General features: G+C 41.4%; 1 protein-coding gene across 3 annotated transcripts in view; it reads right to left on the minus strand.

The window, feature by feature from the left end:
- Positions 1-26,467, minus strand: part of FYB1 (FYN binding protein 1) — a 148,067-nt gene that overhangs the window by 102,889 nt on the left and 18,711 nt on the right. The window contains exon 1 of one of the 3 annotated variants that reach the window (XM_078066674.1): positions 8,241-8,286. The exons of 1 other annotated variant lie outside the window; for it this stretch is intronic. In XM_078066674.1, coding sequence (XP_077922800.1) covers positions 8,241-8,285 — 45 coding nt within the window. In that variant the 5' untranslated portion in view covers position 8,286. Of the gene's footprint in view, positions 1-6,602; positions 6,767-8,240; positions 8,287-26,467 lie in introns of those variants that run through there. One more of the 3 variants, XM_036111106.2, reaches the window with a different exon arrangement.

Here is a 26,467-nt window from a genome sequence, read left to right on the forward strand (position 1 = left end):
ATATAGAGGACTATATTAGATCTCTTTTCCCTCCAAACAACTGCCCCCTAGAGTCAGTGAGATGAATCCTCCATCTGGCCATTCAGGGGTCTGGGGCACCATTAAAGTTCATCCATTGTTCCCCTAGGATGGTGTTTATTTTTCATCTGGCTGCTGCAGGAAGTTGAAGGGTGTGAACTGATATAGCTAGGGAAGGAGGCTATGATTTGGGAAGGCCCATGGCAAAAATCAGATTTACAGCAAAGAATTCATATAAAATAACTCCTTCTACCTGGATAAAATAATAATGAAAAAAATACCATTAACATCTATGGTTCATTCAAAGAACAGAAATAAAAAATTACACACACCAAAATCCCTTCTTATTTTATGATTTTTAAAATAGTGTGGTTTTCCTAAAGAATAAAGATACTACAAAGAGAGTCACCTATTATTTTAAAATAAGTATTTCTTTAATTAAAATTTTAACCACCCATTAGGATGGCTATTATTAAAAACAAAAAACAGGGCGCCTGGGTGGCTCAGTCGTTAAGCGGCTGCCTTCGGCTCAGGTCATGATCCCAGAGTCCTGGGATCGAGTCCCACATCGGGCTCCCTGCTCAGCAGGAAGCCTGCTTCTCCCTCTCCCACTCCCCCTCCTTGTGTTCCTGCTCTCGCTGTCTCTGTCAAATAAATAAATAAAATCTTAAAAAACAAAAAAACAAAACAAAAAAACCCCCCAAAAACAAAAAACAAACCCACCAGAAAATAACAAATGTTGACGACAAATGTGGAGAAATCGAGCCTTTGTGCATTGCTGGTGAGAATGTAAAATGGTGCAGCCACTATGGAAAACAGTATGGTGTTTCCTCAAAAACCAATCCAGCAATTCCACTTCTGGGTATATACCCAAAAGAAGTGAAAGCAGGGATTTGTATACTCACATTCACAGTAGCATTATTCACAGTAGTCAAAAGGGGGAAGCAACCCACATGTCAACAGTGGAGGAGTGGATGAGGAAAGAGTGGTATATACACACCATGGAATATTATTCAGTCTTAAAAAGGAAGGAAATTCTGATTAATGCTACTACATGGATGAGCCTTGAGGTCATTATGCTGAGTGAAGTAAGCTAAGTGTCACAAAAGACAAATATTGTATGATTCCACTTATCTGAGGTACATAGAGTAGTCAAATTCGTAAAGAGTGAAAGTAGGATGTGGTGACCAGGGGCTGAGGGGAGGAGGCCATGGGGAGTTAGTGTTTACTGGGTATAGAATTTTAGTTGGGGGAAAATGAAAACATTCTGGAGATGGATGGCATTAATGGTCATCTAACAGTGTGAATGTACTTATGGCCACAGAACTGTACATTTAAAAATGGTTAAAATGGCAAATTTTATGTTCTGTATATTTTACCACAAAAAAGTAGTAAAATTAGTTAAGCAGTATCTGAAAAATGAGTAAACAAAAACTCTTTGTAGATGATACAATTGCTTTGATATTGTACCACAGTGAGATATTTTCTTTCTTTTTATCTCAGTTTTAGTGATTGGAAGAGGAAAATGGAAGTGACTCAAAATGGTAGAGAAAATTATCTTTCAACAAGATCAAGCTTATATGTATACATTCTACGGTCCAGATGAAATTGTGTTTGATTGAGAATATTTTTTTTTTAAAGATTTTATTTATTTATTTGACAGAGAGAGACACAGCGAAAGAGGGAACACAGGCAGCGGGAGTGGGAGAGGGAGAAGCAGGCTTCCCGCTGAGCGGGGAGCCTGATGCGGGGCTTGATCCCGGGACCCTGGGACCATGACCCGAGCTGAAGGCAGACGCTCAACGACTGAGCCACCCAGGCGCCCCGAGAATATTTTTAATGACTTACATATAAATGTGGCAAAAATGTAAAAAGGGACCAATGTCAAATTTCTAATATAAATAAAAACAATAAAAAACTACTTGAGGGGTATAAGCACACCTCACTGACTAAAGTCATTTTGATATTCCATGTTCATGAATTGCAAGAATTAATATCGTTAAAATGTCCATACTACTCGAAGCAATATATAGATTCAATACAATCTCTATCAAAATTCCAATGGCATTTTTTCACAGAAATAGAACAAACAACACTAAAATTTGTATGGAACCACAAAAAAAATAGCCAAAGCTATTTTGAGAAAGAAGAACAAAGCTGGAGGAATCATGCTAACTGACTTCAAACTATTATAAAGCTATAATAATGAAAACAGTCTGGTATTGGCATAAAAACAGACACATAGAACAGAATAGAGAGCCCAGAAATGACCCATGCATATATGGTAAGTTAATTTATGACTGAGGAGTCAAGAATATACAAGAAAAGAATGGTCTCTCCCATAAATGGTGTTGGGAAAATTGGGACAGCCACATGCAAAAGAATGAAATTAGACCACTATCTTACACCATACATAAAAATTAACTCAAAATGGATTAAAGACTTGAATGTAGCACCTGGAACCATAAAACTCCTAGAAAAAAACACAGGCAGTAAGACCTTGACACAGGTCTTAGCAATGACTTTTTCAATCTGACACCAAAGCAAAAGCAAAAATAAACAAGTGGGACTCATCAAATTAAAAAGCTTCTACAAAGGACACCATTAACAAAATAAAAAGGCAACCTACTAAATGGCAGAAAATATTTGCAAGTCATACATCTAATAAGAGGCTAATATCCAAAATATATAAAGAACTCATACAACTCAATAGCAATAAACAAACAAACAAACAAACAAAAAACCAATTTAAAGAATGGGCAGAAGATCTGAGTAGATATTTTTCCAAAGAAGACATAGAGATGGCCAATAGACACATGAAAAGATGATCAACATCACTAATCATCAGGGAAATGCAAATCAAAAGTACAATGAGATATCACCTCATACCTGTCAGAATGTCTATTATCAAAAAACATACAAACAGACAAACAAACAAAAAACAAACAAAAACACCAAAACCACAAGAGGTAACGAGTGTTGGCATGGATGTAGAGAAAAGGGAACCTTTGTCCATTGTTGGTGGGAATGCAAATTGGTTCAGCCACTGTGGAAAACAGTAGGAAGTTTCCTCAAAAAATTAAAAACAGAACTACTGTGTAATTCAGCAATTCTTTCTGGGTATTTATCTGAAGAAAATGAAAACACTAACTGGAAAAGATACATGCACCCCGATGATCACTGCAGCATTATTTATAATAGCCAAGATATGGAAGCAACTTAAGTGTTCATCAGTGAATGAATAGATAAAAAAAACCTATAGTATATATAAACAGTGAAATATTATTCAGCCACAAGAAAGAATGAAATTTTGCTCTTTGTGACAGCATAGATGGACCTCAAAGGTATTATGCTAAGTCAAATAAGTTAGTCAGAGAAAGACAAATACCATGTGATCTCTCTTATATGTGGAATCTAAAAATAAATAAAGTAAAAAGACCAAGCTCATCGATACAGAGACTAGATTGGTGGTTGCTAGAGGTGAAGGCTGGGGGTTTGGGAGAAATGAGTGAACTGTTTGGTTTTCTTTAGTTTAAATAAATTAAATTAAAAAAAAAAAAAACCAAACACACACAGACAAGTGAATACACAGGTCTCCCACTGTGCCAGCAAGGCAACCCCCACCACACACAGAATGTGTTTTGATCACTTCTAGAACTCTCGAAACTCATCCTCACTACCCATACAAATAATCAACTGTGAGACAAATGGTCCAATGGAAAGTAAAATGAAGCTGAAGGGAAGGAAGTTGAAGAAAAAATCCACTGGGATCCTCGATCTCTTCGGCTCTTATCCTCACATTTTCATTGATCAACTCCTACTAAAAGAATTATAGCAATTTAACGGCAAGGTTGAGGTAACTTTTGGGGGATACCCTGATTCAGCATGGGTAAGTGGGATTGGGGTACAGATGATGGTTTCTTGTCTTTCTAAATTTTCTCTCAATTTTCTACAACCACTATAGTGGGTTGAATGATAACCCCCTCTCCCCCTCAAAAAAAGATACGTTCATGTCTCAGAACCGGTGAACGTGATCTCATTTGGGAAAAGGGTTTTGCAGATGTAATTAAGGATCATCTGATGAGATCATCCTGGATTATCCAGGTGGCACTAAATCCAGGGATGTGTGTCCTTCTAAAATACGGAAGGGAGAAAGGTAAGAGAGGAGGAGAAGGCCATGTGAAGACAAAGACGGAGATTGGAGTGATGTAGCCATAAGCCAAAGAATGCCTGGACCCACCAGAAGTTGGAAGAGGCAAGGAAATGATATTCCTCCAGGGCCTTTGGAGGGAGCATGGCCTGGTTAACACCTTGATTTCAGAATCCTGGCCTCCAGAACTGTGAGAGAATACATTTCTGTTGAGTCACTTCGTTTGTGATAATTTGTTGCAGGAGCCACAGGAAACCAACAAGCCCACCTTCACAAAAGTTCAAAACCCCTTTGTGCTATTTTTCTATGAATGTCCAAGTGCCTGCATGGATGAGGTTCACGATGAAGGGCAACAAGTCTTGTTGCATGATTACCTTTTCTCCCCCACCATTTATTATCACCCCAGAGCAGGCAATCCTGCTGGGATTGTCCCTGGCTTGGAAAGACAGAGTGGGGAATGAGTTACATGTAGCAGGTGAGCTGTAGTGGCTTTTAACCTGCTCCTGGAAGCAAGGTCAAGGCACAGTTCTGACCGACATCCTCGGCGCGGACTCAGCAATATTATTAATAAAGCATATATTGAATTTATATACACAATGGGTTTGCCTGTTTCTTGTGCAAGTAAGGAGGCCAGTTAGCGGAAGTAGAAAAACAGGACAAGCCCTGAACTCTCCAAATCTATGAGAGAAACCAGCCACCAGCTTCTGATGAGGTTAATTTCAGTTTCTAAGACTTCCCATTGGATTTTTATCTCTGCCCAAACATATACATATTTGGTTTATTCCTAGTGGCTGGATACAGAAATGATTCCAACCTCCACCTCTTGGCACTCAGCAAGGATAGACATAAAGGCCTGGGACATATTTGACCCTGAGCTTTGATAAAAATAAGATTAAAATGGGTTAAGCAATTGCTTGCACTTAGCCTTCAGACCACTAGGTGTCAGTGTGGCCGCTCCATGAGGCTGCCATAACTTTCAAGAGTGAATTCCCCCTGGAAACCAGCTTTATTGAGCTCCCAGTCCAAAGAAGGGCCCTCTGGATTGGGGCAGGAGCTGGGGAGCATATGAAGCCCCTGGTAGTTAAATGGATGGAAATGACAAGCAGGCAGCATGAATATGAGCCTTGAAAATAATTCCCCAAAAGAAATGGAATCCTTCCCAGGCTTTTCTTTTTAAAACAGAAGGCTGACTTCTCCCAGGGGGTCTCTTGAATTCACTGCGACTCCTTTGATATTTGTGATCACTTTTTTTTTTTTTTTGATCACTTTTAATGGAGGATTTTTAAAGATGTGGTTTTATTGGAAAGAACAAAGTCTTCATCTTGCCCCTCACCTATCATTTATCAGTATTTTCTTGGGTGTTACAATATTCCAAGTTTGTGCCTTGCCTTGTGTATGCACGTCTGTTTTGTCTACACATAAATCTTTTCTGACAGTCTTGCAACATAGACAGAGAGTCCACAGCCATGACTTTGCCTTGTGTTCATAAACCCATCTATTTTTCTACATGGAATGGTCTCTACCTAATGCCAAAATATTTCAAGTGGCAAATATTAACGATCTCTGATTCCGTATTAGTACCCAATAAGTTCATATAACTGTAGACTCACACCAGCTCTCTGAGGTAAGTACTACTATTACCCTTACTTTTTAGAGAAGGAAACTGAGGCACAGAGCGGCTCGTGGCTCGCCCAAAGTCCCACAGCTGCTAGGAGGCTGAGTAAGAGGCCCATGCTCTTCTCTGAATTACCTCATTATAACTTTAATTAAAAGGTGGGGGGAGGAGGGGAGGCCTAATGAATTCTTCAGAAGAGGCAGAAATTCATACGCGAGGGCCAAAGGCTCCAACCGAATTTTGCTTCTAGTTACTGTGATTGTGAAAGATTTCCTCAGATCATTTGTAGCCCTTTGTCATCGTTTGCCCCCTTTCGCCAGGATTCCTTCTGAGAGGTCAGGGTTGATGGCAGCGTGGCTTCCCGTCCCTGACCTGTGTAGAAATTTCACACCGATCCCCACCCCCTGCCAGATCTTCAGTGAATTCTGAGGGGGAATTGAAATTTGCTTCTCCTCCTCAAAAGGATGAGCACACACTCGTCAGGAGCCAGGATGAAGGAAATCATCTGTGCCCAATAGGACCACGTTTCTGGTTCTGTTGCAGGACCTCACTTAATACCCGCGACACCAGAGGTTGGAACAGGAACATGTGACAGGCCCTATTACGAAACAGCGAGTGACAGAAACACTGTTATCTGCTTATCACCCTTCTGGCTGCAGTGAGGCTGCATCGGAGTGTCCGATGTCCACCTCTTCTGCCATTTTCCAGCAGAACTTTCCTGTAGTTATTTCAGCTAGCATAATCTATGCTGCCAGCATTTGGAGGTGGCACCTTTCCCTGCTGTAAAAAGTTACACATTTATTTGAAAGAAGCCGTTACCTGACTCCTGCAGAATGAGGTGGGAGGGTGGCCTCATTTAGTGAGTCTTCCCGGGGCCAGGAGGCTGGGCGCCCCCCCTCACTTTTGGCTGTTGTGTCTGCTCAGCCCGTAAAGTCCAAGAGCTGTGGCACTTGCAGACCCGGCAGGGGGATGTCGGGGGAATGGTTGAGGGAGCCGCCCCTCCCTCCCCCCACTGGGCTGACTGAGACAAGTTAAGTTCTGTTAAGTCCTCAGGATATTGAGTAAGAAGGGGGAGAATAAGGGGAACTAAAAAGTGTCTGTTCAGCCTGGACACTTCTGCTGACATTCCCACCAAGCATATGACATTTATAAGGGCAAAACGCAAATGAGGTTCCCCTGCCTGCCACTCTGCCCCTGGCATACGAGGGGAGGACCTAGAAGGCTTTGGTTCTATAATCTGCCTGCACACCTGGGGCTGCCCACCTGCTGTCGATTTGGGAGCTCCACTCCAAGACGTGGGCTATTTGGGACTTAATTGCATCTGCCGCTGGGAGATGAAATGGGTGCTGGACTATATGAGCCGATGGGGGCGCAGGTGGCAGAAAGCCCAGTGGTTTCATGCTTTTTTGCCATTGGTGAAACTTTTCTTCAAACTCTGGAAAAACTGGAGTATTCAAATTATAATCTATGGTGAGAGACTACCATTGGGATTAAGTGGGATTTTAACAAATTGTCGTTAAATTAAACTTCCTTACCTTCCTTTAATCAATCAATCAGTCAATCAATCAATCAATCAATTCATCCATCAGTCATAAACAGTAAGCACTACTGTATGGGCCAAGCACTGTGCTGAAACTAGAATAGTGAACAAGACAAGGTTCTCCTTAATGTTTATAATCTTGTAGCGGTCGTGTTAGACATGGCCACTTTCCTCCCCAGATAGTCTTTCTTCCCTTCCTCCGCAGTAAGAATGTGTAAACCATGGCCCATGTGCCACATCTGGCCTATGGCTTGTCTGGAACAGCCTTTAAGCTAAGAATGGTTTTTATGTTTTTAAAGAGTTGCTAAAAAAACCCCACAAACAAACAGAAACAAGAAACAAGAAAAACAACACATGACAAAGACCGCATGTAGCCTAAAATATTTACTGTCTGGTCCTTTGCAGAAAAAGTTTGCCAATGCCTGTTTTATAGTAAGAGAATTCTTGTGTTTTAGCCAGGCATGTGACTACACAGAAGAGAACATTTTCTAGCCCCTCTGGCCACTAGATGTGGTCATATGGCGAAGATTTGGCCAATGGGATCAAAGTAGAAGAGATTTATGTAGCTCCTGGGAAGTGCCCTGGACCTGGGTCCTAGCCTGCTTTCCCCTCCATGCTGGCTGGGCCTGAGCCACTGGGGTTCACTGATGACTAGGGCAATGCTTAGGGATGGCAGAGCCAGAAGACAGAAAGAGCCTGGGTCCTGGCACCAGGGAGCAATTCTACTGTCCTTGGATTTTGCTGGATGGGTATGAGGGAGGGAAAGGAAGAAAGAGAAGAAATGTTAACTTTTTAAAGCCAGTCTTCTGTTTGTTTCTTCTCTTTCCCACCAACCTCCCTCTGATGCCAAAGGAAATGAAATCTCCCCAAACCCAGAACATGCCTTCATGAAATGCATCTCCTCTCTTCTTATTTACCTGGTTAACTCCTGCTCCAGCCCCAAAGCACAGTGTAGATGTCATCTCCTTCTGAACTCAGTCTTCGAGATGGGGCAAGATGTCTTTGCTCTGGGGCGCCTGGGTGGCTCAGTCGTTAAGCGTCTGCCTTCGGCTCAGGTCATGATCCCAGTGTCCTGGGATCGAGTCCCGCATCGGGCTCCCTGCTCAGCGGGAAGCCTGCTTCTCCCTCTCCCGCTCCCCCTGCTTGTGTTCCCTCTCTCACTGTGTCTCTCTCTGTCAAATAAATAAATAAAATCTTTAAAAAAAAAAAAAAAAGATGTCTTTGCTCTGGCTTCCGAGGTATCTTTTAGTTGCTGGAGACAAGTCTGTTTCTCCCACTGGGCCTTGAGCTCTTTAAGGGTGGGGACTATGGGTTATCTATCTTGGATCCGTAGTTCCTAACACAGTGCCTGTCACGCAGATGGCACTTTATAAACATTGTTGAGTGAATTAATTTATTACAGGCCAAGGGCAGCTTCCTGGTTTGTGAGATAGTTACTTTTTTTACACATTTTTTTTTTTTTCCGCCCCGGAAAAGGTAAATCCAGCAATTTACGCCTCTGGGGAATAGAAATAAATTTTGCTATCCAAAATGGGGGACAAGAAATGTACACATTTACAAAGATTATATTTAAAAATTTGAGTGTTTAAATTGAGTGGTAGCTATGCTTCTTGATAGTACCTGAAAAGTTTGCAAATTTAACAAAAATAAGTAAAAAGCTATGAGATGAGTTTGGTAATATAAGGAAATATTTCTGAAATAAATGAAAATGTAGATACCGAAATCTATCTTATATTGAGCTGATCTTATTATTATATAATAACAAACACTCAATTTTTCTATTTTTATGATTCTTCACAAAGGAAGAGATATACAATAATTTATTATGTGATAACAACATGATAATGATGATAAAAATCCCATTTGGTTCTTCCCGCCCCCCTCTATGTTATGTGGCTTGTAATCAATAAATGCAAAAGTAAAAGCGCTGTTTCTGGCCTAAGCCTATTTTACTGTATGCTCTGGAAATCATGTAACCATTCTTGTGAAGCAACAGATTAATGTATGACTTGAAAGTCACTGTATAGCAGTAGTATTTTTTCCCCCTTCATTTAAAGGAAAGAATACCAAATATGAAAGGCATATTTTTCTTCACATATAATCCCTCTTGAGGTGGTGTTAACAAAGGTGGAGTTGGAAAGAATGACTTGCATTGTATTTTTTAAGGAAATCAATAATGTAATATTGGATTATTATTCAGGCATCTACTTTTCATTATTTTTGTAGCTCCTCACTAAATCTTTTCATAAATTACGAGCAAACCTGAGCAATTACATAAAATAAAGTCATTCAAAGGTTTCTTAGCTCAAATACTAGCTCTTACATTACATCTGCTGCAGAATTACAGCTAACCTCAATGCTTCTGGATATTTTATGAAATGTTGAGGACTCTCCCTTCCCCCAGCAAGAGCAATTCTAAGAAAATGATGAAGGTCTCGATGAATAGCTCATTCTTTGTGGCCTTGAATACCGGGCTTTTTCTTCCCCATTATGTGCAGCTCTATTGTGCAACGCAAGGGAATAAAATACCATAGGGGGAAAAGTAGTGAGCTGGGGGGTTATGCAGTGAGGATGGAGGAAGTCAGCTTACTCAGCTCATTGCTACCTGCATCCATATCTATTTAGGATATCAGAATTTCTGTCTTTACAGTCCAGGCAAATTCTTCTATTATCCCTATCTCACCCCATCCTCACCTCTATCCCAGGTTGAGAAACCTTACCCTATTTCTATCTGGCCGGTATCATTACTACCTGCAGTGTGGGCCTGTTTATACTTACGGCTGTCCATATGCTCGCTTTTCTGTTCTCGAAATAAAATGTTGCACTATTGTTCTTGTACTTTAGCAATTATAATATTTATCTCCTCTTAATTTAAAAAAAAATGACAGTTAATATTCTAGTTCCGCAGGTAGAGACATGAAGCCAAAGGCCGGTCGAGCCAACCTTCGAGGACAGGCGATCTGGTTCTGGTGGCTATGCCAGGAGCACTGTGCCATTCAAAGTCCCCTGGGACTTGTTCAGAAAACAAATCGTGAATGTGTTTGCGAGGGAAAATGATTTGGCCTCAAGTTAGGTTTTAGCACCATCCTGCTGGCTTCCCTTTCCTTGAGGATCTGGAGGTAGTGTGAAGACGGATTAGGCGGCCTTCCCCCTTCTGCTTGCTCAGCGAGCGAGCGCATTTGGCAGGAGAGCCCAAGCTTTGCCCCTGCTCCCGACTCCCGAGCAGCAGATAAAGCCCAAATGAATCCACACCCTCCCGAAACTCGCCATTGCCCTGCTGACAAATGTCCAGTTGTCGGGAGCTTCGTCGTTAAGCCGATCACAGCCTGGTCACAGGTTACGCGAAGTGTGCGTTCCTAGCGTGAGTTCACTCTCCGCTGTCAAAACTCGCCAATGCCCAGGCACGCTGGTAACTCGCATGAGAATGGACCACGTAGAGAGAAGCCAAGAAACAGGTTCTGCCTATTTTCTTTCACTTTAAACAGCTACTTCCCCTTTCCTCCCCTCATAATTCCTACCCACAAATCAGAGAAACATTACAACCTCCAAGGGGCAGGACAGGCTCCAGGTTCATGTGTTAAAAAAAAAAGGTGGTTTTTCTCTACTTTCCTCCACCCTATCTCCTCCTGACCCCACCGTCCTTCCTCCAACCTGCTCTTGCTTTTTGCTTCTCAGGAAAGCAGAAAACTAGCAGAGGGACATGAAGGATTTCTCCAACTCTCAGCTTCTTACATTCTACAAACACACTCAAAGTAAGAAGAGGTACAAGGACTTGAACAACTTCCAGTGGTTCTGCTATGGGGGGTTTTGTTAACCAGCACGCCCTGGTTAGCCAGGCCAGCAAGTTTTGAGAAGTGGGCAGGCAAGACCCACGCTCGTTTCTCCCCTTCTCCTTCTGGGTGCTCTCATTTCTTGAGCTGTGGTCATGCAGAAGAGCGGTCACTCAAGATTCTTGACTGTGTATAGCTAGCAGTAAAATATATTTGGACATGCACCCTTAATATGGGGATGTCTTTTAGTGAACCTTATCTATCTATCTACCTATCCATCCACACACACGTATATTACTTTGCAAATATTCTTTATCCATTATAAAATGTAAACAAAAATAGAAAAGGTGAGATTTTAAAAATATAATCTTTCTAACAATTTCCCTTCATGTCCAACAAGCTGTCTTGAGCCTCCTTCTGTTGTATTCGCTCCACTTTGGAGACTGCTATTGAAAAGAATGGAGAGGGAAAACCAACGCACTAGAAGGTAGGCAAAGGGCATTAGGATGTCAACAAAACCATGGTGTTCCCTACTGGCTGGTCCCACCCATTCAAGTGGGTTTAAAGTTCCTACTTTCACATCAAGCGCCCCCAAGCCTCCTGTCTGGTCTAAAGCCTGTCTCCCAGCACCAATCTGCCCCAGCTACATCATCTCTACTGGATCCGCCCGCGTGTTCAGTTCCGAGGTATTCACTGTTGCTCTCCTGCCCAGGTAACCACCTACGGGACATCTTCATCTGAATGTCCAACAGGCATTGCAGACACTCATTCACACGAGACTGAATGGTGAGCTGAGAATCAGCTTTAGACTCGCTTCTCTGACTCCCGCGTTCACATCTGCTAAGACGTGTCCCGTTCCTTCTGTGACTCACGGGGCTTTTGAACCCCACTTACCCGTCCTCCCCAGAGTGCTGTCTTTATCATTTCCTGCCTCTTTAACTGCAATGGCTTCTTATTAAATTGTTCTGCCTCTAATCCTTTCTTCCCAGGGCTGTCAAGCATGATCTTCCTATGATCAACTGCATCATGTCTCCCGAAAGTCCTCCAAGTGGCTCTCCAACCCTTCAGGAAACAAAAATCAAAACGCCTCCACGTGGCACCTGAGGCTTTCCTCCATCAGTCCTGGCCACATCACATCCCCAGCTGCACGAGGCACAGTTTCGGCTACTCTCATTCCATACCTTCTTCCCCTCCTTCTTCTTCACCTGGGGTAACCCAATCTTCTTTAAACTCCACCCCACCAAAGCCTTCTCCGACCCCCCCTTTGAGCTGTTCAGAGTACCCACTGCATCAGGTGATAATGTATAACATCTGGGTTCACTCGAACTTGCCAGGGGTAGGGCCCAATTCGTAATTTATCTGAGTCTTTAGAATAGGAGTCCTCAAAGTTTCGTGTTCAGAAGAATAAGTGGAGGTGTTTTCAAAAGCGTGATTCCAGACTGAGGAGATTTAGGGTAGAACCCAGCAATCGTGCTTTGTAGCCGCTCCCTCTCTCAAATGATTCTCATCTAATTCATCCTTGGAGTTTAGCAATGTCAGTGCTAAGGCCTATCAATAAATAGCAACGAAAGAAGGAATTCTCTTTCTCTCTCATCTTTCCATGCCTACTAAGCAAATGCACGAATGCGAGCTGAGGCAAAGGTTATATTGATTATTGATAATGCTTTTGGAAGTGGGACTTTGGATGGACCACATCTGGGTGCGGAGATACACCTCACACCACGAATCTGGCCTGTGGACCTGCTTTTGTTGCCTATGTGTATGAGTATGTGTACACACATATACACAAATTCATATAAGTCATATTTATTAGCAACAATTACAAATAGTTTTGAAAAACATAAAAAAGTAGGGGAACTCTTCCGGATTAAAAGATGCCAAAGGGACATAATAAAATGCAAGAGGTACAGCTTGATTGGATCCTTGTTTGAACCAAAAACAAATTATAGAATAATTTTGGGACAATTGGAGAAATTTTAATATAGTCAATTAAATGATAAAGAAATTTTTACTCTTCTTAGGTGTGATAATGGTATTATGGTTAAAATGGAGACTGCCCTTGTTCTTAGGAGAGATATGCTTACATTTTTAGGGATGATTGTCATAATTTGCACAACTTACTTTCAAATGGTTCAGAAAATCATTTATACATGTACATATAATGTGGCGAGGTGTTAACAATTCGGTGAATTTAACTGGAAGTGAATATAGTTGTTTGCTGTACTATCAAGCTAAGCTTTTCTGTAGATTTAAAACTTTAAATATAAAAAAATGGGGAACCATAAAAACTAGAGCGATTTCACGTAAACATTCAGATTTGTGGCTTTCTTGGAAAAGTCTGATTTCTTAGTACAACAATTAGCTGGAACTTCGCCTGGCCTCCATAATTTGCTGTAACTACTTGGCTCATTGAAATCACCTGCCTGGCCCCAGGAAGCATTTGATTTGCAAACCAAGAGTCCTTGAAATTCTGCTGGATTCTCTTCAGAGGATTGTTTCTCTCTCTCTCTCTCTTTTTTTAGGATTGTTTCTCTTGAATCCAGTAAGACTGACCTAAAGTGCCTTTTTTTGGGGAAGGCCTTTCACCTTGAGAAGCCCTCACAGGAACCAGAAAACAGGTCTTGAGCTAGCCATGTAGGCTACGTCTGCTCTTGACCCACACACCAAGCTCAGTGCATCTCTTCCAGCAACCACAACCAGATCCAAATGAGGTGAAAGGTCCAGTCAGCAGCAATGGGTGACTCTTAACTGGAGTGGTCATTATCCCACCTTCTAGGGTTTGGGGTCCTGATCACCCAACTCAGGATGAGCAGAGCTGACCTTTGTTGGGACACAAAAAAGCAACCTCAGAAGAGTCGCAGTGAAATCAGGATAGAGACTATCTTTGGGAAGCCACAGTAGGAGAGGGGGAATGATGACAGATTTCAACTTTGTATCTATGCTTTATTCATTTCATATTTAGAAAACACTTCAAACAGGACAAAATTCTTGGTGATGGGCCCACTGGTGATTGTTATATATTTCTTTGTGCCTTTTTTATTTTAAAAATTTCTCAAAAATGACAAATCCAAAGGTTGTTTTTGCCTCACAAGGGATAGGAAGATCTCCACAAGTGCTCCATGCCACGGACATGCCAACTTTGGAAATACTGTCACCTCCTGCAATGTGCTGCCGGCCTCCATCAAGAACTGAAGGCACAGGAAGTGGAATCATAAGGCTCCAGTTTTCCTTAACACTAAGAGCCACAGATTTTAATTTTAAATCACCAGGGTCAACATTTTTTGATGTGGTATTTCCCCTTAATTCCCCCAGCAGCTAAAAAAAGGGGCTAGCAAAGGAAAATACAAGACAAAAAATGTGTGAGATCTTTTTTATATATATGATATAATTTCCCTTCTCTCTCTCTCTCTTTCTTTTTTGACTGTGGAAGCTAATAAAACAAGATCCCTCACTTATGATGTAATCTCTCTTTTTTTAATTTTGGAAGCTAATAAAATCTAAAAACACTGCAGTACTACAATGGATGACTCCTTTGGGATTTAGTTAAATATAGCCTTTTCTTACTGTAAAATTAGAACGGTTTTTTCTGTTCATTCTAACCTCAGCAACACATGAAAATAAAATGGGATTGTATAGGGGCTTTCTTTTGGGGCAGCATCATGCAGAGCATCTCATTTCTCTGTGGAGAGGCCAGAGCATACAGGGACCGGGATCAGTCCTGATCGAATGTCCCACCTCATGGGCTGAGCTGGGGCTGGGGCTGGGGATCCCAGGAATGGTGAACTGAGTCTTTTGGAGGACAGGGGCTGAAACTGTCTTACTAAAGGAAAGACTTAAGACACCAGTAGGACTAAAGACCTTCCTGGGTTGGGACTCAGTGTATATATATCATCCCTCAAGTTGACAAATGGAGACAACTGGCTGTCCGTGCATAATGCTAAGCGAATTCGTCCCACAGGCCCACTCTCCGCAGTGCAAAGGGAGTGGCTGTGAAAGGAGCAAATCCGAGGAGAGTTCAGCCTTTGCCCAGAACCAAATGAGCAAGTAACAACTCCCCTGAGCTGTGTCAGTTTGCAGATGATCTAAGCAGAATGAGTTAGAGCTCTAAGCTCCTTTAAGTCTGACCAAGAGGGGTGAGTTTGGGGTACATCCTTGGATATTCACTTTTGATATTTGTTTGCCATAACTAGGGATATAATTTGACCTGCTCTATAAAATTAATAATTATAGCTACCTTTTATTGGGTGATTAACATATTCCAGGCAAGACACCCAGGCCTTTTTTTTTTTTTTTTAAAGATTTTATTTATTTATTTGACAGAGAAAGACAGCGAGAGAGGGAACACAAGCAGGGGGATTGGGAGAGGGAGAAGCAGGCTTCCCGCTGAGCGGGGGGCCCAATTTGGGGCTTGATCCCAGGACCCTGGGATCATGACCTGAGCTGAAGGCAGACGCCCAAGGCTGAGCCACCCAGGTGCCCCGGCACCCAGGACTTTATATATATTACTAAATTTAGTCCTCACATAATTACTATACCCATTTTATAGATAAAGACACTCAGGTTTAGAAATGTAAAATGAGTAACCTAAGGGGCTCAAGAGGCCCTTAAACTTAAGTTTGTGCAATGGTCCAAATCCACATTCTTAAATACAGCCAGTGACTTTCAAACCTGGCTTTGCAATAGAATAATCTGGGGTACTTTTGGCAAATGCTGATGATTAGGTCTGTGTGGTCCAGTTAAAACACAGTAGTTGGGTGAGGCGCCTGGGCATCTGTTTTCTTTAAAACCCCTAAATGATTCTAATGGTCAATCAAGATCAAGAATTTCTGAATCACCTTATACTACTCCTAATATAACCTAGACCATCCTATAGTGTGGTAGGCAGAATAATGACCCCTTCCCCAAAGATGTCCACCTCCTAATCCCTCGAACATGAATATGCCACCTTGTATGGCAAAGGGGAATTTGCAGGAAAGCAATTAAGTCAAGGATCTTGAGATGAAGAGACTATTTTGGATTATCCAGGTGGGCTCAATGTACTATAAAGGTCTTATAGAGGGAAGAGGGAGGCAGGAATATCAATACCAGAGTGATACAGCCTGAGAAAGACTCTATCGGCTATTTTAGATTTGAAGATGGAAAGAGGCCATAAGCCAAGGAATACAGGCAGCCTTTAGAAGCTGGAAGAGGCAAGGAAATGAATTCTCCCTGAGAGTTCCAGAAGGATCACAGCACAGACAGAACCTTGATTTGACTCGGTGAGACCGATTTTAGACTTCTGACCTACAAAACTATAAGATAATAGATTTGTGTTGCTTTAAAACATGAAATCTGGCCTTTCGCTTATACTATAAATGATACAGTTATATGTCAGGCAATTTTACATATGCTCAATGGCCGTCTATCCAACTGTCCATCCACTTGCCTGCCCATCCACCCACCCATCTATCCATCTATCCAGAAAACACTTGCTGAAACCTACTAATGGCATGAAGCACGGATTGTCTTCTCCATTTCATTGATGGGCAAACACAGAGAAATCAGGAGCTAAGGCAGGATTTTGACTCCCAGTCTTTGGATCCCTAAATGCACTGTTGCTGTTTTTTGTTTTTTGTTTTTTGTTTTTCTTTTTTCTGTATCATGTTACCTCTGGAGTTTCTAATTACTAGAATCCCAGGCCCTGTGGGTAGGGATTCAGATATTGCTACAGCTGACCAACAGAGGAAGTATTTTAGTGCACGTAGAATTTGGTAACATTCTTTAAGGCATAGAGGTGGTGAAGTGAGTTTGCCCTCCATAGCTGTATGGCTGAGTCAGCCCTGCCAGATGAGTGTTTGGAGTCTTCTCCAATCTCCAACCTCTATAGCATAGGATATCTAGTAATGGTCAGGCCATATTTTGACCTCTTTGCTGAGAGTGGTACCTATAATGACATAGGACCCAAGGTCTGAGATTGGGTTATAGCAGATTTCAAAATGTTTAAAAGCTGTAGAAGACTTTAAAAGCTCTAGAAACCTGTGTTAAAGTAGATATAAGTGAAAATCACTCTAGTAGAGACAGGGATGTGTATGTGAGAACCTCTTTTTTCTCCTACCACGACCCTCTAATATACCTGCTTGGAATTGCCAAGCATCCCAGCATTTTAAAATTATTAGGCTATAGTATTAGTGAGAGAGTGGGATGACTGATGGTCCTAGGCTAGGCATAATAAGGATGGAGCATAATCTTGTACAAATATCTTTCCATCTTAAAAGGAAAATATATTCAAGTTTTATATCCTGATGTTGATTGATATTGATTAGGAAGAGGAGGAAGATAAAAAAGATGAGGAGTAAGAGTTATTGATCAAGATCTATGCATTAGGGGAAGGCAGTGTGATGAAAAACAACAACAAAAAATCACTTAGCTCAAAGCCCAACAGCATCTGAATATACTGAGTACCTTTCAGGCTACGAGACATTCTGTCCGGTGCTGTGGTCAAAGATGAATAAGACAAAATCTCTGCTCTCAAGAAACTCAAGGCTGTTTGGAAGACAAACGACATATCTGGAAAATTCATAGAACAATGACTATTACAGGGCAGTGTGTTTCAAATGCCAAATAAGCAGGCCAGACGTGAGGAATTATTATGCATCAGAGTGATTCAGAAATGCTACTTGAGGCAGTGGTAGAACTGGGGGGGATGAGAGACCAGGAAAACAGTGTAAATACTGGGAGAAGGAATGTTAATCAGGAGTTGCTCCACGGCTCCGTAATGCTCAAAATTCTTCTAACACGGCTGGGAGGTGAACGGAGGTACAACCAAGTGTTTCTCTTTCACAGAGCCAGCAACTGAGGCAGGGAAGTCTAGGTTGTCACAGAATCAGAAATTCCCAGCTGCACTCTGTTCATTCTGACCACATCGCCATCATCCTCGAGTGGGGTGCCGTTGACACCGTGTCTACGTAAGGTTGGGTCACCCAAGTAGTAATAGATTTTTACATGGGTGGTAAGACTTGAAAAGTGATTGTAAAAAGTGATGCAAGATAGAGAGAAACTACGGGGACACAGAAGTGTGTCATCAAACTGGTCTCTCTCTCTGAGCTTTTGGGGAATGGATCAGGGTACGTCAATTAGGAGTGATGACCTTCCTCTGAGCCAAAGATAAGAGTGGTTGAAAGAAAGAGACTGAAAGCTGCTTGTTTGAGAACATACACATGCACACTCGTTTCCCAATGCCCTTCAGCGGTCAGTTTTAATTAAAATGGACATTGAAGTATTTTACAAAAGGGACCAACTAAATAAAAACTTTCCTGATATTATTAGGCCATGTTACCTAAAAATATAAATCATATGACACTAAACACACTAATAAGCCACTGGGAAGATGAGTCAGGGCTCGTTTGGACACTGGTCTACCCATTCTCTTTGCAATAATCCATAGATGATGTGCAGCAGATCTCAGAAACTGTATCCGTGTCCTGCTACCACGTATCCAGCCTCAGCCCAGGCTGCCGGCAGACTCAACCATCTCTTTAAGGTAAAATTGAATCCTCATTTAAAACCAGTGTAAGTGCAGCATTTTAGAGTAAATATTTTATGAAACCAAACAATTTGTATGCAACTGGAAAGAGCTAGCAAATATTTGGCTGGGCAAATGAATGGTTTGGTTTATGAGAAGAGAGCAAAGGAAAACTTCGATGTAGCCTCCAAAAAGCTGTGGGTAATTTAGTTGATTGGATGAAGAACCACGGTCAGCATCTTTAGTAGAGTCTGGCCAGCTTAGAAACAGGGTTCCATTTGATCTTTCTCTTCTTGAGTTAATCATTGTCTGGGGGCCCATTTATCTTATATCGGTACTCACCATAGTCCAGAGCAGTAGTTCTCAAACTCCCTGGTTTCAAGACCACTTTGCACACTTAAAAACTATTGGAGGACCTCAAAGAGCTTGGGTTAATGTGGGTATTGAGACAATGTTCACTTATTTATTAATTCATTTAAAATAACAATAATAAATCATTACATATTAACATGAATAACACTTTTATGAAAAAATATGGTTTCTAAAACAAAAATTTAGTGAGAGGCATAGCATTGTTTTACATTTTTGCAAATGTCTTTAATGTATGGTATAATAGAAAACAGCTGTACTCTCATGCTTGGTCTGCCTTCGGTCTGTTGCGACACACTGTTTTTGGTTGAAGAATATGAAGATATGGTCTCACACAGATATGTAGTTGGAAAGGGAAGACTATCTTAAAAGCCTTTCCAGATAATTATGTAGCCTCTGGAATATTCCACTGAACATTCATGAGAGAATGAGAATAAAAAGGGTAAATAACATTGTAGTATTATTATGTAGATAGTTTTAACATTGTGGATTCCCTTAAAGGGATTCGGTGATTCTCCAGGGTCTTCAGACCACACTGAGAACAACTGTTCTAGCCCTTCTCCCAGTTATATGCACCAGATTTGTTTCCAGGGGACATGGGCTTTCCTGCTATTTGTGATGATTCTCCAAGTAAACTACCTGTGGACTCCAAATGTATGATATCCAGTCTTATTTCTAGGTGCTCTAACAGAATTTTCTACCTAGTTCCATAATAATTGCCCCATCATTACATATATCAGTCTGATTTTGCATGGGCTTTTGAGGAATCTGAGAGGAATCTGTTTTGTTTTTAATTGTATTTGTGTCTTTAGTAAAATATTATTGATACTTAACACACTCAACTCCAGGCAAGGTTACATATTTGTTAATCTTAGTTAATTTATATATGCGAAAATATGTATTGGTTGTCTCTTACGGGGCTGTGTCCTAGGTAACGGAATTGTAAGACTGAAGCAAAGAGTTCCATTGTGCCAGGAAGCTCACAGTCCTTGAAATACTAAGGTAATTACAAAAGCACACAGTTCATAAACAAAAACTCAACAGTCAGTTTAAATTCCTTGGAAGAAGAGAGGCCGTTGTGGCTTGTGGGGCAATGGAACTGCTTTCCTGTTCATATGACAACGAGGGATGGGGCAGGAATGACGGCTGCCGGAAAGCCAGAAATGAGGAGGGGATCACGGATAACACCCCAAGGAACAGCTTTTCCTTTCACAGTCAGCGCAGATCTTAAAAATATTTTTCTTGAGAAATGAACAAAGGTGACATTTTTACCCTTTGGGCTTAGAAGCAGGTCGGTGCACATTTCGAAAATAAATGTCCTGGCTGATTTGGTGCAGCTGTCAGCCCCAGCTGTCTAAGCAGGGGCAGAGGGGGTGTCGCCAATTTGCCGCAGATTGACATTGAGCATTTTGGCAGAATTCATGAAACGAAGACTGCTTGTTTGTAGAAGAGTTTGTTTCTCTTTCTGCTGCTTAAATCTTTGCTTACAAAAATGCATGTTATGATGCCAGATCACTGAGTATCTGTAAAGAGCCATCTTTAGTCTATAAACACATGTTAAACCTTTTTGAGCACTTATAGGCACCAGGTGTTATGCTGAGTGAATGAAAGATGAATGAAACCCTAACTTAGGATAGCTACTTATTTACAGGAACTTGTAGCTAATATGTTATCAGCTGCTCTCAATTACATCCAATATATTACATATTTCTCAAGAAAACTGTTGATGAGCTTCTAGAGAAGTGATGTCCAATAGGATTTTTTTGTGATGTAGAAATTTTCTATATCTGTGCTGTTCAATATGGTAGCCATTAACCATCTTCCGTTATTGGGCACTTGAAATGTGGCTAATACAACTGAAAAACTGAATTTTAAATTTGATTTGATTTTAATTAATTAACATTCAAACAGCCACATGAGGCTAGTAGTTATAGTATCAGACAACACAGTTCTAGAGGATCAGAACTGTACAATAAACCTTTGCTTTCTAAATCTGTCAGCCTCATAAATTCTAAGCATGTAATAGGATTTTAAATGATACTTTTATGTTAAATGATATTACTCATATTGCTATTAAGGCTTAAATCTGGGTTAATGAGAAGATTACACTACTTACTTTGCTCTGAAGTTAAGAATAGATTTAAAAACAGCCATTAGAAGATTTATGGGACTAGATCTCTAATTTAAAGAGACAATATGTCTTGGAAAATCTGCTGGGCATTCTGGACTTTCATAGACTCAAGAAGGCATTGGGGCTTTCTGAGATTATAATAATCTATAAATGGAAAAATTAAGGTAGTAGATAAATTTGGCAAAAGAGTAAAAGCAAATACAGTAAATAAGGGCCATTAACATCAACCCAATCTCTTGAGGAGGAACTCTAATGCTTTGACAAGAATTCAGAAATTGAGATGTCATATATCCATAGAGACAGGGCAACACTAAGAATTATGGGGGCTTTGCAGTCAAAGGTTCTCAGCACAGTTGGACAAATAAAAATAAAAACGCAGACAGCCACATATCAATGCAAGAGCACAATAAAGAACAATCAAAGGATTCTCAGGTGATGGCAAATTATTCATTGTCACACAAGAGGTTTGGAAAGAAATGTGAGTTCAGAGGACGCTTAGCTCACATTGGACGAAGGCAGGGCAAAGAGTGTGTTGTTTGAAGTCAGGCTGAGATCTGAAGTCTTAGCTCTCCACCACTGAATCAATTTTTGTCCTTGGCCAAGTTACTTAACCCAAGTTTCAACTTTCTTATCTATAAAACTGGAATACTATTAGCGAGCATGCAAAGTTGCTGTGAAGGCTGGCCCAGGACCCAACACATAGTCACATACTCAAGACTGTGGGGCTCCTCAAGTAGTTACAACTACTCACTACTACCCTCAGGATCTTCTGGAAGCAGAGCAAATATAAGAAAATGCGATGGTGCGGGTGACAGACCATGAATAAGTGAATTTAACTTGAATAGAGGTTGTTGGAGGAAATAGGAGGAAATACGTTTAACGGGTAGGATAGGCCCACATAATTTCTTTTCTTTCAAATCCTGACAAAAGAATTTGGGTTTGACTGTCATAGGTAATGAGAAAAAACCGTGAGCTCATGCCAAGAGCACTGAGTGAGTGGTTTAGCAGTGCCACCGCCAAAGCTAACCTGAAGAAAGGCAAGGAAGGCGGTCAGGAGGATGGTATCATGATGCAAATATGAGAGAGGGACCTTGGGTGAAATGGTAGCTGCAGAAATGGAAATTAAAGGGCAAATATATGAGACATCTTGAAGAAAGAATGCATTGCATTTGAGCTTCCCAGCCTGGCTGCCCTACTGTTAGAAGTGAGTTGAGATACTGATACATTCGCTCCTTGGGGGCTATGGGGATCACCCTACCCCTCACCAGGCAATTACTTCCAGACACAAGTAACCTTTTTCGGTTTACTCAATCCGTCCAATATCATCATTTCCTGTGTGGGAGGTGACGTGAAAAATTCTGATAATCACTGAACTAAGGTGCTTAGTTCCAGACTGGATATAAGGAAAGAAGTAAATCAAGAGTTCAAATGATGGCCAACACTTTAATTCTTCAAGACAAGGTGGGTGGTTCTGATAGAAATGGTGTAGGTGGAGAAGGGAACTGGTTTGGACAATTTGGTTTTGGATATTTCAGTTGCTGTGAATATGGAATATTCATGTGAACAGGTAGTTGGGGAGACAGGATTAGAACAAAGAGGAGAGGTTTCTTAGAGATGGAGATGGCTTATGTTGATAATAGAAAACAGTCAAATGCATTGGGCTAAAACACCACCCAGAGGATGTGGATTAATGCTTTGCTATCAACTTGTCTGTACCCCTTTTGTCTCTAGTCTGCTCTGCTAACTATTTTCATCTTCATAGGGAAGTTTTGTGATCTTTACAAATCATACAAATACGGGAGGGAAGGCTAATACATTGGCTGATACAATCAAGATTCAGAATGATTTGTTGACCCTAAACCAAGAAGGTAAAAATGAACAAGTGTATCCAGCAATGCAAAGGTACCTGGTGCCACCAAAGTATATGCTAGATGTGAGAGTACTGTGGGAGTCAACCTCAAGGAAGCCTGAGAAAGAGAAAGGGAACGCTTTACCCTTTGTTAGGTGAATTTTTCACTCTTTCCTCCGGGCCTCTCCTAAAGAAGTCACTTGTAACTTGGCAAAGATTCAAATATTTAATTAAGCTAAGATTGATTTGTTTGCAAGACTTGTGTGGGCCAACCCACCTGTCTACTGAAGAACGGGCAAAAAAGAGCAGCTATTGTGTGAGGAGAAAGCCAGATAAGAACAATGAAGTCTCTGTAGTCAAAAACGGAACTACCAGGAGAGAGAAAAAGGAAGCCTCAAGCCCTCTAAGTATTTGTACGTAATTTCTACAATAGCTCCATCGAATCAGGAGGAAGCGTGTCTAGTGGCTTATCCAAAATAACGAAACAAACCCAAAGTAAGTAACATCATTTAGAGGGGCTTAATAAACCCATTGAAAAGCTGAGTGTATCAGGGTGGGGCTTTGTTTTTTTTACCTCTTGCCTCCAACAGCTGAGCTTTCAAACCACTTCCCCTCCTAACATGTGGAAACCACTCTACGGTGTGGAGAAGGCTGAAGATTTCTGGTGTGTGTGGGAGAACAGCAAGTGTCTGTTCGGGCAGCCCCGCTTGCTTAGGAAGCCTTGGGCAGAAGTGGATCACTCTAAGGAAAGTGTCACCACCCCAGGGTCTCCCCGATTTTGGGTTCTGGGAGATGGACAAAGTAGAAAGGGACATAAACTTCAGTTCCCTGGATTTGGAGCTCTCTGACCCCAGGTCAGCTTATCCCCTCCCCTCCCCCCCACCAACCTTCCTGTTCCTTCCCATCTCCTTGTCTTCTACTTCCCCCTTTTTCTCGTTTCTCAAAACCAAAAGCGGTGGAGAGGTAGTAAAAAGGGAGGGAAATGAGGTCACGGTTGGGAGTAGGGGTGGTGTTCCATGCTGTTGCCTTTTTCCTCCTCATTTCTAAGGTGGCCCCGTGTAGCCCAAGGAACAAGGACAGCTGAGTCGGTTGCACCCCACACAACCGGAGGGTTGTGTGGCGTATGATCCAGAGCACTTGCCAGGGAGAGATCTACCTTATTTGAAAAGCAGGTGCAGTGGAAAGGAGCCTTATTGTTTTGGTTCCTCTGAATTCACCCTGCCTCAGTTTAAGGTCTCCTTTTTGCTGGAGGGCCCCTATGGATAACCTTTGTTCAGAGAATTTGTTATTTAAAGTACAAGTCTCTAGTAAACAGACAGCAGAGCCCAAAAGGAAGTTTTATCAGGCTGAGGATTTTGCATTAGGTTCGCTCTTGGCCGTATTCTCCACAGGTTTTTCAGTCGTCCCGAGGATATGCTTCTGAGAGCCTTCAGAACTCCTTACACTGTTTCATATTCCGAAAACTGTAAAACTACTTTATCTTCTGCTCCAGTTGAAATAATCCCAACCCTCTTAGGTTGCCTCCAAGTTTCTCTTTTCAATCTATTTCAACAATTTTCTTGAAACTGTCCAAGGCTAGAATCCACAGTTCATTATAAAAAGCCTGCTTCTGTTCCACCACAATTAAAAAAGAGTGTATGTGCGCGCACGAACGGGGTGGGGGTTCCTCTAAGCTGTACGGTTATATTTTCCCAACCCAAAATGAGATATATGGTCATAATCCCCATAAATCTCTGCATTAAGCAGGTAGTTAATCAATATTTGTTAATGTTTGTGTGGCATGTGCATTCCAGGAGACTGAGGTAGAGGGGATGGAGAACATAACTTGTCAGGGTTCTCTGAGAGAGAAGCAAGAATGAGGCTACGGTTGGTTAAAAGGGTTATTCTGAATGGGTTCTAGGGGAGAATTCTCTGCTGTCTCGAGTGGTCCTCCAGGCCCTTGGCGCAAGAAGGTAGAAAAAGGAGCCGTTCCAAGGGACACCTGAGAGACGGGGCTTTGGGGTCGGGATGTGCAGGCGGGATGAGGACAAACAGGCTTTAGCACAGCTTGGTAAACAGACTTAAGAGCTATTATAGGTCCTCCTTCAAAGACGAGTATGTGGTAAGACTTGGAGAGGGGTGTTTTGTTTAGTTCTACTGTGTTTTTTTTGTTTGTTTTTTGTTTGTTTTAGAAATTTCATAGCAACTCTGGTGTGCCAAGGGAAGAAAGAACAAGTTTGGTTTTTTTTTCTTCTGTTCTGTTTTGTCCATGTCTCATACACACAGAAAAAGCAGAGCAACGTACCTCCTTGTGTGGTGGACGGGTGAGCCAGGGAATAAAGATGAGAAAACTCCAAAAGAGGGGGTGAAGTTTCGAGACAGATGGAAAGGGGCTCCTGCGGCAGAGAGGCTGTCACCTGAGAGTTGTCCCAGGAGCTCATCACTCTGTCTCCTCAACAGTGAGGTTGGAGATTTTTAAAGCCCAAGTAAAAGAACTCTATCTTCCCTTGTATGAAAACCAGCAAATGCGGTGGGCATATGTTATCCAATAAAGAGAATTGTGTGATTATAATTTAGCCTGGGGCTCTTGTCTGTCAATTCCATTTTGTAGCATAATGGTAAGTTGGCACGATTGGCTAATTTTTCCGTAACAATATCCTAAACCTTCTGAGCTCCTATCACACAACTCCTTCCTAGGGGAAATGAAAATGTCATTTCCTCCCACGGGAGCTCCAAGTTATACTGTTTACACACTCTTTCACATGATTCCTCTCTGATGTCACACAAGCAATAGTTCTGAGAGTAGAAAGTGGCTTTTATAGTAGAAAAGTAAAAATTCAAAGTCCATAGGTAGGAAACAGGTGAGGCAACACGTGGTATATCTAGACAAAGGAATAGCACTTACCTATTAAAAAGATGTTATAGATTTATATGAACTGAAAGGAAAGATGTTCGTGTTACTGAGTCCTGTGATAGAGGCATGGCCAGGAACAGGATGGAGAAACATCATCCCATTCAAGGCAAATGACACCGAGGTTTCAAGCCTGGACCTCGGAGCCAGACTCCCTACGTTTGAACGTTAGCTGTGAGAGTTTGGGCAAGTGACTTCTCTGTGCCTCAATTTTCTCATCTGGAAGTGGGAATACTGATGGTAATAGTACCTACCTCATACAATTGTGTTGATATGGGACAGTGCCACACACACAAAATAGGTCTTAAAGTTTAAATACTCCCCAAAAGGATGACTTTCAAAAATGATCACTCTCTTGCCTAATGGTTTATGGTTCCCAGAGACTAGTTTCTGAAATATTTAAAAGGTTTTCCATTCCGTATATCTTTATTTGGCTCTGCACAACTGATAATACTTTCCAACATTCTATAGCATATACATGAAAAATTTATCTCCACCTAATTTTGACACATGATAAAACCTTTAGTTTGTATTTACAAATGGAGACCAGTTTTCTATTCGTCTTTAGGCTCTTATTCCAAGACTGTTCGATATAAAAAGGATACGAATTCATAGTTTTGGCACAATTCAGTAA

This window comes from Halichoerus grypus, chromosome 2, assembly GCF_964656455.1.
Source record: "Halichoerus grypus chromosome 2, mHalGry1.hap1.1, whole genome shotgun sequence".
Taxonomy (NCBI): Eukaryota; Metazoa; Chordata; class Mammalia; order Carnivora; family Phocidae; genus Halichoerus; species Halichoerus grypus.